Here is a 12,233-nt window from a genome sequence, read left to right as displayed (position 1 = left end):
TTTTCTGCCTTTGTTTAGGGAAATAACCTCTTTAAATGTGCATGCGGCACATTTTCACCTCAATGATAATCTAATTAATTTTAATTCACTTATAAACTCCTGGACTTTAATAGCTCCTGTGTTTCAGCAGGTTTTCTGCTCATGTTCAAACCTTTCTGCACATTTAGAATCTCTCCCACGTATCGTTGTTCTCTGACATGTTGAGAAAAATGTTGTTATATTACCAGACTAACGTCATCATTTAATGAGAATTCATAATATGCCCCATACTCAGCTGTGCATTACGTTATTGCTCCGCTGGTATTTTCCTCTTTAGACTGTTTGACTACCAAAGTTTGGGACTGCATGTTGCATGTGAAACCGAAACTAACCAACAACACTTGATCAGGCGGAAATTTCACTACAAATCCACACGTTAACTTCAGTAGCCCCGATAAAGTGCAGCTCACAGTCCCACACAGAGCAGGGTTGCGCCTCAGTTTTTAGATATTTAATGCAAAATTCTACCAGCTACGTTACCACTCAGTCACAACTGGCTCACAGCACGAGAGGTTCACTCGTTCACTATAAAGGCCAGTGTCGCATTAGCTGAGCGGAGATGATTCACTCTGCGAGTCTATGTTATCAGTTTGTTATTGCTATTACATTTGTTTTTCACTGCATGAGAAAATTAATGTGTGTCTTGACAGCGTGCACTGTAAAAATGAAAAGGCTGTGAAAACTCAATTTCAAGGCAACTTACTGCACTCAATTTTGGAGTTTTGAACACAAATTCCTAAGTTTTGAAGTTTAGTTGTGCCAACTAATTATGGTTTGTTCAGATAACTTATCTTTCATTTGTATAAAAACTCACAATTTCAAGGCAACTTACTGCATCTGATTTTTGAGTTTTGAGGCTAACTCAAATTCCTAAGTTTTTTAAAAAAACCACCAATTTCCACAAACAAAGCCGCTTCAATTTCCATGTTTATTTTCAACAAACATTAAAGAAACACATGACTGTATCATTCAAGATGGAATCATGCAACTCCAGTGTAAACTTTTAAAACAAGCATTTAAAATAGTGTACATGTACATCTGATGACCAATTTCAACATTCATCACCATCAAAAAGAGATGCAATTTTATGTTCCAGAGTCTCAGCTTCTACATACTCTTCCCCACCAGTGTTAATTGAACCACTTTTTTCCTTTACCTCATTAAAGTCATTTGATGGCTGGTCAATGATATAAGTGTCAAAGGCAAAGGTTTCATTTTCAGCAATTTCAGGGCAATGCACAGTCTGTTGATTTTTTAATTATGTCCCAGGTGAGTGAAAAAAATGTGCTCAGTCCAAGTTTCTCCAAATTAGCATTACTCACAGAAAAAGGTTGATGTCTTCTTACAGTCTGGCAATGTAAGGTGTGATTTCAATGCTACACAGGGCCAGTGAGCTCCTCTTCCATGTCGTAGTCTATGGCTCAACAGATCTTGTTGACTTCAGCTCAGAAAACCGCAGAACGCACACACACAGGATAACTGCAAGGACAATGAGAAATAAAAGGCAAATTAGTTAATTTACTTTTAATGGAGCTATACAACAAAATATTCTCACACACTTTAACAGTTTACTGTGCACAACCACACTGCCTTCTATTTAGGCTGTGTATGAAATTTAAACTCTGCAGCAAAACAAACACACCTTACCTTCTCTAGTGTGTTGCATGTTCCCATGCACTGTATTTATAATCTCTCTCGCACTCACTGGCTACTGGCTCGCAGACTGCGAGGAGATATTCTCTGAAGTCAACAAATAGTTTGTTTATTTCTCATTTACAAATTTTAGTTCAGTACACTTTTTGTGTACATCAACTTACAGTCTGCTAGCTGTCTGTTCTGTGTTTTTCCTGAGAAAAAATTCACAGCCTTGCCTCTGAAAATTGTAAATAAACATAGTGACTCTGCATGTGAACATACCTATCTAGCACACGAGAGAGGGTTGTGGTTGGTGGAACCTCAGTACACCTTTCCCAGTGAGCCTGCCACGGAGCAGCACCAGCTTCACAGGACAACAGCTGTAAGAATTTAGCATTTGGAGATAAATAAATTAGTTGTTATACATTTTGTGAGGAATATGCAGGGTCAATGTTGTGAATGTAAAAATGCACAAATGTATTGAACAATGTGTGGGGGCATGTGTGGGTATATACACCACAGACTGTGTAAAAAAAAAAAAAGGTATACACTCACACAGTTGTCAGTTTATTAGGTTCACCAAATAAATCCTTCCTTCATGAGTCTTTTTGAGTCATGGTATAATTCCAAATATTTAGTCCATCCTATACATGTATAAAAAAAGTACAGTTGACAAAATGTGAAGAACACTCCTCAGTATAACCCCATGGTTAACTAGCACCATAAACAGCCTTCAAATTGACCATTAAAATAATTTAATACCTCTGTCAAACAGATTCAATAAACTTACCACCACAATACCTATCAAAGAAAGGTTTTAATGCAGAGCCATTGTATTGCATTGCATTAGTTTTGTCTATGTGTACCTAATCAATTCTAAAAAGTGTGTAAGATAACTAGCAAATGCCTTGACAAAATGGTGGGTGGGGCACACTTAAATATATTTATGGGAAACCCTGTAGGGTAACGTTACAAGGCCATAAAAAATAAATTACGGTAGTTCGCAGTTTTTATTTTGATGTAATACATAAATGAATAGTGGTTCAAAGTTCTCTGGCTATCAGCTGTTTTGTTGTTGACACACCCAATGCACTTCTGAACCATTAGCGACTCTGCAGTCCATATAGACATGGAATTTATCAAACCATTGTTAACCATGCAAACATTAGCTGACTACTTAGTTAGCAAGCAAGCTACAGTGTAGCATCAAGCACATGCTTAAACAAAAGAATTAAACATGTGACTACTGCAAATCCAGACTTTCAATACTCATATTCAAATAAAATACTCACCTTTATGACTTCAGGTTCTCTTGAAGAAAACAGGAGAGCTGTCCCGGTATGTCCAACACTGACATGTGGACGAAAACCCCTGCAGGACTGCTTAGGAAACCCCATTCTTAGCACCACTTGAGTTGGCTCAGCTCCAACTACAATTTCAAAGTTGTGCCACCATAAATTTTGCATTGAGACCAACTTTATACAAGAAACGTAATAAAGTTAGTTAAAGAAACTATTTTAACAAAGTTTACAATGCCATTAAGTATTTTTTGTTCAGTTTAATAAAAAATCTAATTAATTTTTAAAATTGAAGCAATTTCAAGTATTCATTTTTACAGTGTGTGAAAAATATCAATTGAGTCCGTGAGACAGCTTTTAACCTGATGAAAAATCTCGTCACATTTTAATCGTCACACCCCTATTTATTATCCCTAGTGGGAAAATTGACCTGCAGTCAGGGCACAGGATAAAACATACAAGGATTATATAAACAACACAAAAACAAAACAACAAATACTAAAACCGTGAGCAGTACATACAGAACACTCAGAAGACCCTAAAAACACAAAACAATCTCTAAAATGTGAGGTAACCTGAGACGATTAAGCAGGGTTATTGCACAGGGATCTATCAATCTAATATAAACCTGGCCTTAAGGAGAAAGGCTGTCAAAGACAGCCTTCAGGGGAGTCTGTGAGACACCTTTAACCTTAACAGCCACCTTTACAATATTGTTTAGGTGGTTTTTGTCCCTAGTGTCCAGGTTACCATGCCATGCAATCAGAAAAAGTAAGAACAGATTCAATAAAAGACTTGCAAACCAAACACATAATCGTCTTTTGAACATTAAAAACATTTAACTTCCTGAGGAAGTACAAACGTTGTTGACCCTTCTAACAGACTGCATCAGAATTAGCTTCAAATTTCAGGTCACTATCAATGACTGTTCCAAGATATTTATACCGTTCTACAAATTCAATGCCAATTCCTTTAATGAAGGTCTGAGATGTTAGTTCTAAAATCAATGGTCATTGTAGCATTTAATTGGAGGACTGAGCAGAAGCGGGGCTGACATGAGATGCTGGCACAGACATCGGGAAGCACAGGGGAACCCACGTTAGCAAAACCACAAAGGGGAAAAAGTCACAGAAAACAATCAGGCGTTGAGTGGCAGGAGAGACGGAATGCTTGAGCAGATGGCTGATGAATAGATCAGGTATGGAGATGAGCCAGGTGCCAGGAAGTGTAAGCCACTCCCCCACAACGCAAACACACACAGACACACAGGGGAGGGGGGAACAGGGAAAGCACAAGAAACAGCTGGAGTCAGAGTCTGATCAGTGACAACAAATCCTGAAAGCGGGTCTGTCAAAAACAACATTAATATTGATACTAAGTACAAAAACATTTGATTGATCAATAGATAGATAGATGGATAGTTGACTTTATTCATTCCAGAAGGAAATTAAATCGTCTTAGCAGTCAGACACATAAAATAACAAAAGACAATTTAAATGTACATAAATACTACTTATAAAATAATAAGAGTCTGAGTTTAACAGTCCAGATACATTCAAGTGCTGTGGTAGTCCTGATGTGCAAAGAGCACAGTGTTAAAATAATTGTCTATAGTACATACATACTTTCATACAGCGTAGTGATGTCAACTGGGTAATCTCAGCTCGAGTTTGGAGACTACAGATTTTCAAAATAAAGCCTGTGTTACCAGCTGGTTTGTAAGCACACACATCTTTAAAACTTAGTTTGAAGGATTTACCAGACAATGGATGCAATTGAGTTCTGTTATGGGAAATGTAGGATCCAGTGTTTTAGGAGCTTGACCCATTCTAGAGGGTGAAAATCACAATATGTTGGAATCTGCTGTTTCAATTTTGACTAATCTTTCTTTTGCCTGTCTTTATTTTTCACAAGACATCTGCTTCCTTGCTTTACATCACAAAGACAGATTGCTTTCAGACAGAGGGAGTATGCCTTACCGTCCACAGCAGGTTATGTAACAACGGGCTGAGTGAGTGGAATCATCAGGAATTATGTGAAGTTCAATTAATTTCATAACATAACATTCGAAGAAGCCCCGAACAGGCGTACACACACACACAGAGGCAGCTTTAAAAAAAAACGATTAAGACAGAGAGGAAAGAGATTGCGCCTATGATTATTAAAGACACGGCAAGAGAGAGGCTTGTAAATACAGCCTGGCTGCTCCTGAGGGAGAGAGGGTGCGATTATTATAATTGGAGAAGATGGACTACCCACAGTCTTTCTCTGCTTTATTGGGGCGCTTTAGAGCCCCGGTATAATTTCATTGGCCGAGCACAAGTGACCATAATACTGACCGCAGGCTTGATTTGAGTGCTCATAAGAGTAGTGAGAAGCACTCAATAGCCTGAAAACTTAAGTGTGCTGCATGAGTGATGGGAGAAGGATATCACATTATCTGTGGAGAGCTGATGGGTTTGCAGATCCACTGTTTGTGGGAGTGCCTGCCTGTTTGTGTGTGTTAGCGTGTGAATTCCTGTAATTGTGCCAAAATGCGTATGTGACATAAACTGTGCATCATTAACGTGCGAGGCTCAAAGTAACAGTATGCAGTGTCAGAGGTGGATTCTGCCTCAGCAGCTCAAGTCATGGATTCTGGACAACTCTGCTTGTGTATTTGTGTGTGTGCATAGGTGTGAGGGTGTGTGTGTTTATGTGACATGCCGACATTCGTGATGTATGAACTCATTTTGTTCAATTTGATTTTGAGCGGTTTTGAGCAGAAGACCCAGAGCAGAAGCATCCTAATGTGTGTGTGTTTGTGTTGCCCGTATAGACTGACTCCAATTAATCTTAATCAGTATCAGAAGGAGCACATACTGATTTGCATGGAAGTGATGCAGTGATTTTTCAACCACTACATCTTACCTTTAACTAGGCTTTCTAGATAATTGGCTGTTTCAGACAAAGTATAAAATCACTAAGCGCCCTGTGTATTAATCACTGATTGGACAGCATCCAATGTCACACATCCAATAGTTGCGTTAGCCTACTTTGCCACTGTGTCCGTAAAGCAGCGGAATTCAGAGGAGCAAGAGAGAGTTTTTGTAATTTCATTTAATGACTTGTATTTGCAGAGGCTAAAACAGCTGGAGCCACATTTGCTGACTTTGATTGTCTTTTAAAATCCTGCGTTGTAATCCAAAAATTTGTAAAATGTTTGCTCTTTTCACTTCCTATTTAAATTTGTAACAGGGAGCTCTGTGTCAGCCCGGTGTGTGGGAGAAAGTGTAAAACTGGATATCGAGAGTTTCCCCTGTAAGAAACCGTGTGTCTTATAAACACAGCGCTCAGTTTCACACCATTTTCACACGTTATTTTCAGATGTGTTAATTGGGAAAAGAGCTTGGCAAGTGTGTGACTGTGGATAAGTTGTGAAAGCAGGCATATTCTCAAAGGAGAAATGGTAGAAGTTAAACGTGAAGGCAGATTCCACAAGTTTCACCCCAAACTGAGAGATGCAACAAATATCCAAAACCAGGTTGCATATCATTTAAATACTCAGGATTTGACATTCCCATAACACACAACATGCTGATTAATCATGAGACATGCTGTTTCTGCATGTTGCAGATGTGATTAAAAAGGTTTACATGTTTTTTTATACAAGAGGTGTCACAGGCATGATCCATGTCTGAGGTGCAAAGTCTTGTGTTACATATTATAATGTGCCTTCTGTTGAATCTACCCAGTTATTTTCAGGGCTTTGCTTCTGCATTGTGCAAAGAGCTGCACACTCGGAAGGAGAGCAGGTGGTGTGAAAACAGTTTTGGCATGTGTGTGTGCTGAGCATTTTTCATTCAGTTGTATTGCCGCCATCTTGGAATCTGGTATCCAGTTTTCATAGTTCATATGGTTCAGCAATGTATAGGCAGCACTTTAATGTTGCGGCTGGTCCAGGTGGAGCAAATCTGAGCAACTTTGTACACAGTTCGGTAGTTTTGTTCAGTAGTTCTCAGCCTAAAAGTAGGGCACCTCCAAAGTTTCACAAGATAAATCTGAACATGAGATAGAGGGAGAGGAAAGAAGAAAAGATAATTCTTCTATATACTGTACATTTGTATCATTTTATTCAGACTATTCTCTAATCTGCTTTGTTTAGTAAAATATTAGATAATTTTCCTCTTTTGGCCTCAAACCATGTAAAGGAAATCATCTGAGATGTTTAGAGAGGAAATTCCCAAACTAGATACTGCATTTATAGAAGGACTCAGAAGCCAGATATGTTTGAAAACAACAATCTGTTCTACTTTAATGTTTATTTTATCTGCAATTTTTTTTTGTAAAGTAACTAGAAAGTATGTCAGATAGTGGAGTACAAGCATAAAGTAGTGGAAAATTGAAATAAGTAAAGTACCTCAAAACTGTAGTTAATCGAAGTACATTACTTGGGTAAATGTACTTAGTTTCTTTCTACCACTGCTGAGCTGTTCTTTTCTTTTGATCTTTTTTTTGACAGCTGAAATATAGAAACAATTCATGTTTGATGCTTAGCATGGGGATCACTCAGACCTCTGGTGTGATTCTTCCATCAGGTGTTTCAATCTCAAGAATAGTCTTGGAAAATCATGATTTAACTGAATCACAGCTTGTGTTTAAAATAATGATAATGGGTGACTGGACAGTACTTGTATACTAATGTAATACATTTCTTTACAGGACAATGTGGACCTGGGAGAGTTGATGTTTTCATTGTGCTATCTCCCCACGGCTGGCAGGCTCACAATCACCATGATCAAAGCCAGAAATCTCAAAGCCATGGACATCACTGGAGCTTCAGGTGGGTGCTGACTGACAATGCAATGTTTCCACTGAAAGGTGGTGTAGTGAAATATACACATAAAGTGTTCAAGTGCTTCATTATTATCACAGCATAGCATTTTGTTTTGTGGCTTTCGATGCCAATACATTTTTAAAACCCTTATTGAACTCGCCACATTTTACCAATCCAAATTCTCCAGATCCTTATGTGAAAGTGTCCCTGATGTGTGAAGGCCGGAGGCTAAAGAAGAGAAAGACGTCAACCAAGCGTAACACTCTGAACCCGGTGTACAATGAAGCCATTGTGTTTGATGTTCCTCCTGAGAACATCGACCAGATCAGTCTGCTCATAGCTGTCATGGACTATGACCGGTTAGTAAGTTACCTTCATATATCAGTTTCATGTACAGTCCGTTAACTGATGCAATATTTTGGAGTCTCCATGTGTTGTTCTTACTGTCCTGCAGGGTCGGACATAATGAAGTGATCGGTGTGTGCAGGGTGGGCAATGAGGCCGAGAGTCTGGGGCGAGACCACTGGAGTGAGATGCTGACATATCCACGGAAACCCATAGCACACTGGCACCCACTCATAGAGGTATGGGCTGCTTTGTGTATTGGTGCAATACATTTCTGTAGATAAACACTCTAACAAAGTTAACGTTATTTCACCATGATCCTTTCTATGAAAACCTCTAAGGACTAGAAAAAAAGTGAGGAAACTAGACTAATTGAGAAAAACAACACCTAGACTACAGCCATGCTAGCGTCTTTGTGAGGCTGTACTTTGTCACAATAGTGCTTTCAGCTAATGCTAATGTCAGCATGCTAACATGATCACAGTGACAATGGTAAAATACAGATGTTTTAGTTAATTATTATACTAAAATTTGCTAATTAGCACTCAATACAAAGAACGTTTGAGGCTGATGGGGATGTCAGTTTAGCTGGTCATAACACAAAGTATTATCCAAATAAAAAAGTGTACCTGATGAAGGTGCTATATTATAAAAATTGAGAGATGACTAAAGTTATTATACTTCATCCTGAACCAAATTTCATCCAGTTTATCCAATTGTTATTGACACATCTCAGACAATGACTCAAGATAGTGCCAGAGGAAAAGTCAGGCATCTCACCAAAGTCGGCAGGCTTCAGCCTCTTGGGACCATGAGTGTCTGTACAAAATGGTGTTCCAATCAGTCATCAGACATTTTACCATAAGCAAAAAAAATTTAATCTCATGGTGGCGCTAAAGGAAAATTCAGGGGATCACCTAAGTTTGTACTGGTCAGTTTTAATCATCTGGAGAACATCTGATAGCTGTTGAGAATTTTCAGTCTGGACCAAACTGACCAATAGCCACTAGCATGACTTAAGATTAGATATATAATTAATATGAAGGCAGATAGTTTTCTCTGTTGAATGACAGGTGAAGTATGTACAATTAAAAACTGACCACCTTGTGATGCAGTAGAGGTAAAAAGCCGTTGATGTACACTCTGGACTGGGTTTGTTTTCAAATATAAGAAAAGAATAGCTCTTTCAACCTCTGAATCACCACCCACATGTCTGATTTGTTCAGCCATTCAAAAAGATGAATGAACTTAAACAAAATGATAATTGAGACTGATTATCAGGGTAATAAAGCAGAATATTCAAGTAAAAAAAACAACTCAAGTTCAAATTCAACATAGAGTAGAGTGTACAAGAGGTTCTCTAAAGAAATCTTAATTGAAAACGGACTTGAAAACTGCAACGATAGATAATCTAAATCAGTCATGTTGTGTATTTCATTTTGAGGTACAGTGAAAAAAAAAGAAATTAAACATTACATAACAAAAATACTGCATAACCCTCATGTATACTTGACTTGTTTTGCTGTGATTGCAACAACAGAGGCACCTAGCTTACAGAGAGAGACACAGAGAGGTGGCTACATTCAGGGAGCTGTTTCTATTTCTGAATTCCCAGCCCACACTCATTAAAAAAACAGAGCATGCTAAAACAGATGCTGGACTGATTCATGTAAATTCATGTTGAGTTGTCACAGCTAAATCTTTTGGTATTCCACTGTAGGGGTCAGAAAATAAAACGTTTCAAAGTGGATTGCTGTCCGGGTAAATGCCTAGCATCAGCTGTGACACACAAAGATTCACTTCAGCTTTACGAAGAGAGTTGTGCAATGTTTACCATTCCTTAATAAATGTAATGGACACTGCTGGAAGTAAGCTTGTTAGCTGGTAACATTGGTCATCATGAAAGGTAGTTGACGTAAGCTCTCTCTAGACATCATTATATTTACCAGAGAAGGTGATGCTCATTAGGAGAGAGGCTAAAGACCCCAGGAATATTATTCCATCTCTAATGAACATGATTTTCTTTATCTACCCAAATGACATTTCCATCTAAAATTAGGCCAACTAATGTATAATGAGTATCTATTTAGATCATTTTACCACCCAGATAACGTGTGCTGTTTTTCTCAAGTGATACTAATACTAATGGCTGCTAAGAATATATTATCTATTATCAGAAATATTTTGAATGTCTTTTCAACATACGTTGACCCCCAAACTATGAGGGGGGAAAAATTATTTTTTTTTCCACAATCAAACCTCAATGGTCACACAGTTGTACCGTTCTAAGTTAAGCATTTGGTAACAGGTAAACAATTGTCAAATTATTGGTCAGGATATTTATACATTTAACGTCATTTCCAACGATAGTATGTAATACTTATTTTGTCCACTTGGGGGAGCTCAGATTACATGAGGAAATCTTAGATTAATCCAAAAAAATCTTTCCTTAGGAAATGGGGAGTTTAACCTTAAATTCAAACTGGATCATTACTAGAGTATAGTATGACTTTTCTTTATCATCATTTCTAAAGGAATTTTGTGAGAAAGTATTGTGAACAAGTATTGGTTACACATAACATGACGGAGTGTCTTGCTGAAAATAAAAACACTGCAAAGGTAACTTATTTAGATTCTTTTCTGCACTAATATCAGCAACAGATAGCAACAACATGGTAACATAACTACTCAAATAGAGGCAAACGTAATCAAGTAACTAAAAGATTTAATTAAACTTAATTAAATGCTTTGAGTTTTTGGAGACTGCAGTCTTTGGTTATTTCAAGTTCGGCTTCCTGGATTATGTCACAAGTGGGTGAGACAAGGAGTATCCCTTTGATGGGCTAATGAAACACAGACCCAGTTCAGTTGCCATGGTTACATGCATGGGGGGGGGGGGGGCAGTTTTGGTAGGCTGTTCAGGGAAATGCTAATCGCTGGTTCATGTCCCTTTTGTCAGTTTAACAGTCAGTCACTGCGTTATCAGCTTCGGAATCAAAAAGGTGCCAGTTTTATGGTCAGGGATAGCACTTAGAGAAAGCAACTTTCCCAACCCCCTTCCGTTGGGGTCTCTTAGCAGTCTGTTGAAAGTTGATCTTTAACCCCCCTGCTCCTCTCTGGGAGAGGAAAAGAGGAATTTGGAGCAGCTCCAAATTTATTCAATATAAAATGCACAAATCCACACCGTTGTCCCACTACAACATTAAAGCATGTAAACATTTTATAGTACCCAAAAAGTATAGACACCCAAAATAAATGTATGAACATGAAACTGAGTATAATATGGGACCTTGTTAGTAGCGATATAAGTCATAAGTAGTGTCATTACAGTGCGTCCATGAAATAATGTAATGTAAATACTTTCTGAAGAAGGTAGAATGAGGTACACTGTGTATGAATTGAGAATACTTTCAAATATTCACATATCACGTCATAACTGCTGCTAACTGTCGTTAGTTACCGTAGCTCAGGTATCCATGCGGCCAACTTTGCGGTCCTATTAGCCTTCGAGACCAACAGAGGCCAGTTTGACAACAGACAATAGAGTACAATACAGTAGCACCAGAATATACAGTGGGTACAGAAAATATTCAGACCCCTTTAAATTTTTCACTCTTTGTTTCATTGCAGCCATTTTCCAAAAATCAAAAAAGTTCATTTTATTTCTCAGTAATGTACACTCAGCACCCCATCTTGACAGAAAAAAACAGAAATGTAGAAATTTTTGCAAATTTTTAAAAAAAGAAAAACTGAAATATCACATTGGTCATAAGTATTCAGACCCTTTGCCGTGACACTCATATTTAACTCAGGTGCTGTCTATTTCTTCTGATCATCCTTGAGATGGTTCTACACCTTCATTTGAGTCCAGCTGTGTTTGATTATACTGATTGGACTTGATTAGGAAAGCCACACACCTGTCTATATAAGACCTTACAGCTCACAGTGCATGTCAGAGCAAATGAGAATCATGAGGTCAAAGGAACTGCCTGAAGAGCTCAGAGACAGAATTGTGGCAAGGCACAGATCTGGCCAAGGTTACAAAAAAATTTCTGCTGCACTTAAGGTTCCTAAGAGCACAGTGGCCTCCATAATCCTCA

The 12,233-nt window shown here is 38.2% G+C and overlaps 1 protein-coding gene and 1 long non-coding RNA gene across 2 annotated transcripts in view; one reads left to right on the top strand and one right to left on the bottom strand.

Annotated features, from left to right (window-relative positions):
* The window catches only part of LOC123961299 (synaptotagmin-9-like), a 53,724-nt gene that overhangs the window by 38,011 nt on the left and 3,480 nt on the right, over positions 1–12,233 (top strand). Inside the window, exons 5-7 of the mRNA XM_046036565.1 lie at positions 7,674–7,794; positions 7,976–8,147; positions 8,243–8,372. Coding sequence (XP_045892521.1) covers positions 7,674–7,794; positions 7,976–8,147; positions 8,243–8,372 — 423 coding nt within the window. The remainder of the gene's footprint in view (positions 1–7,673; positions 7,795–7,975; positions 8,148–8,242; positions 8,373–12,233) is intronic.
* LOC123961316 lies at positions 950–3,073 on the bottom strand. Its single transcript, XR_006822703.1, has 4 exons — positions 2,967–3,073; positions 2,230–2,318; positions 1,957–2,054; positions 950–1,518 (listed from the first exon to the last, which is right to left on the bottom strand). It is a non-coding gene; the product is annotated as an uncharacterized LOC123961316 (long non-coding RNA).

The sequence above is a fragment of the Micropterus dolomieu genome, linkage group LG22 (genome assembly GCF_021292245.1).
Source record: "Micropterus dolomieu isolate WLL.071019.BEF.003 ecotype Adirondacks linkage group LG22, ASM2129224v1, whole genome shotgun sequence".
NCBI classification, from domain to species: Eukaryota; Metazoa; Chordata; class Actinopteri; order Centrarchiformes; family Centrarchidae; genus Micropterus; species Micropterus dolomieu.
This window is presented reverse-complemented; position numbering and strand designations above follow the sequence as displayed.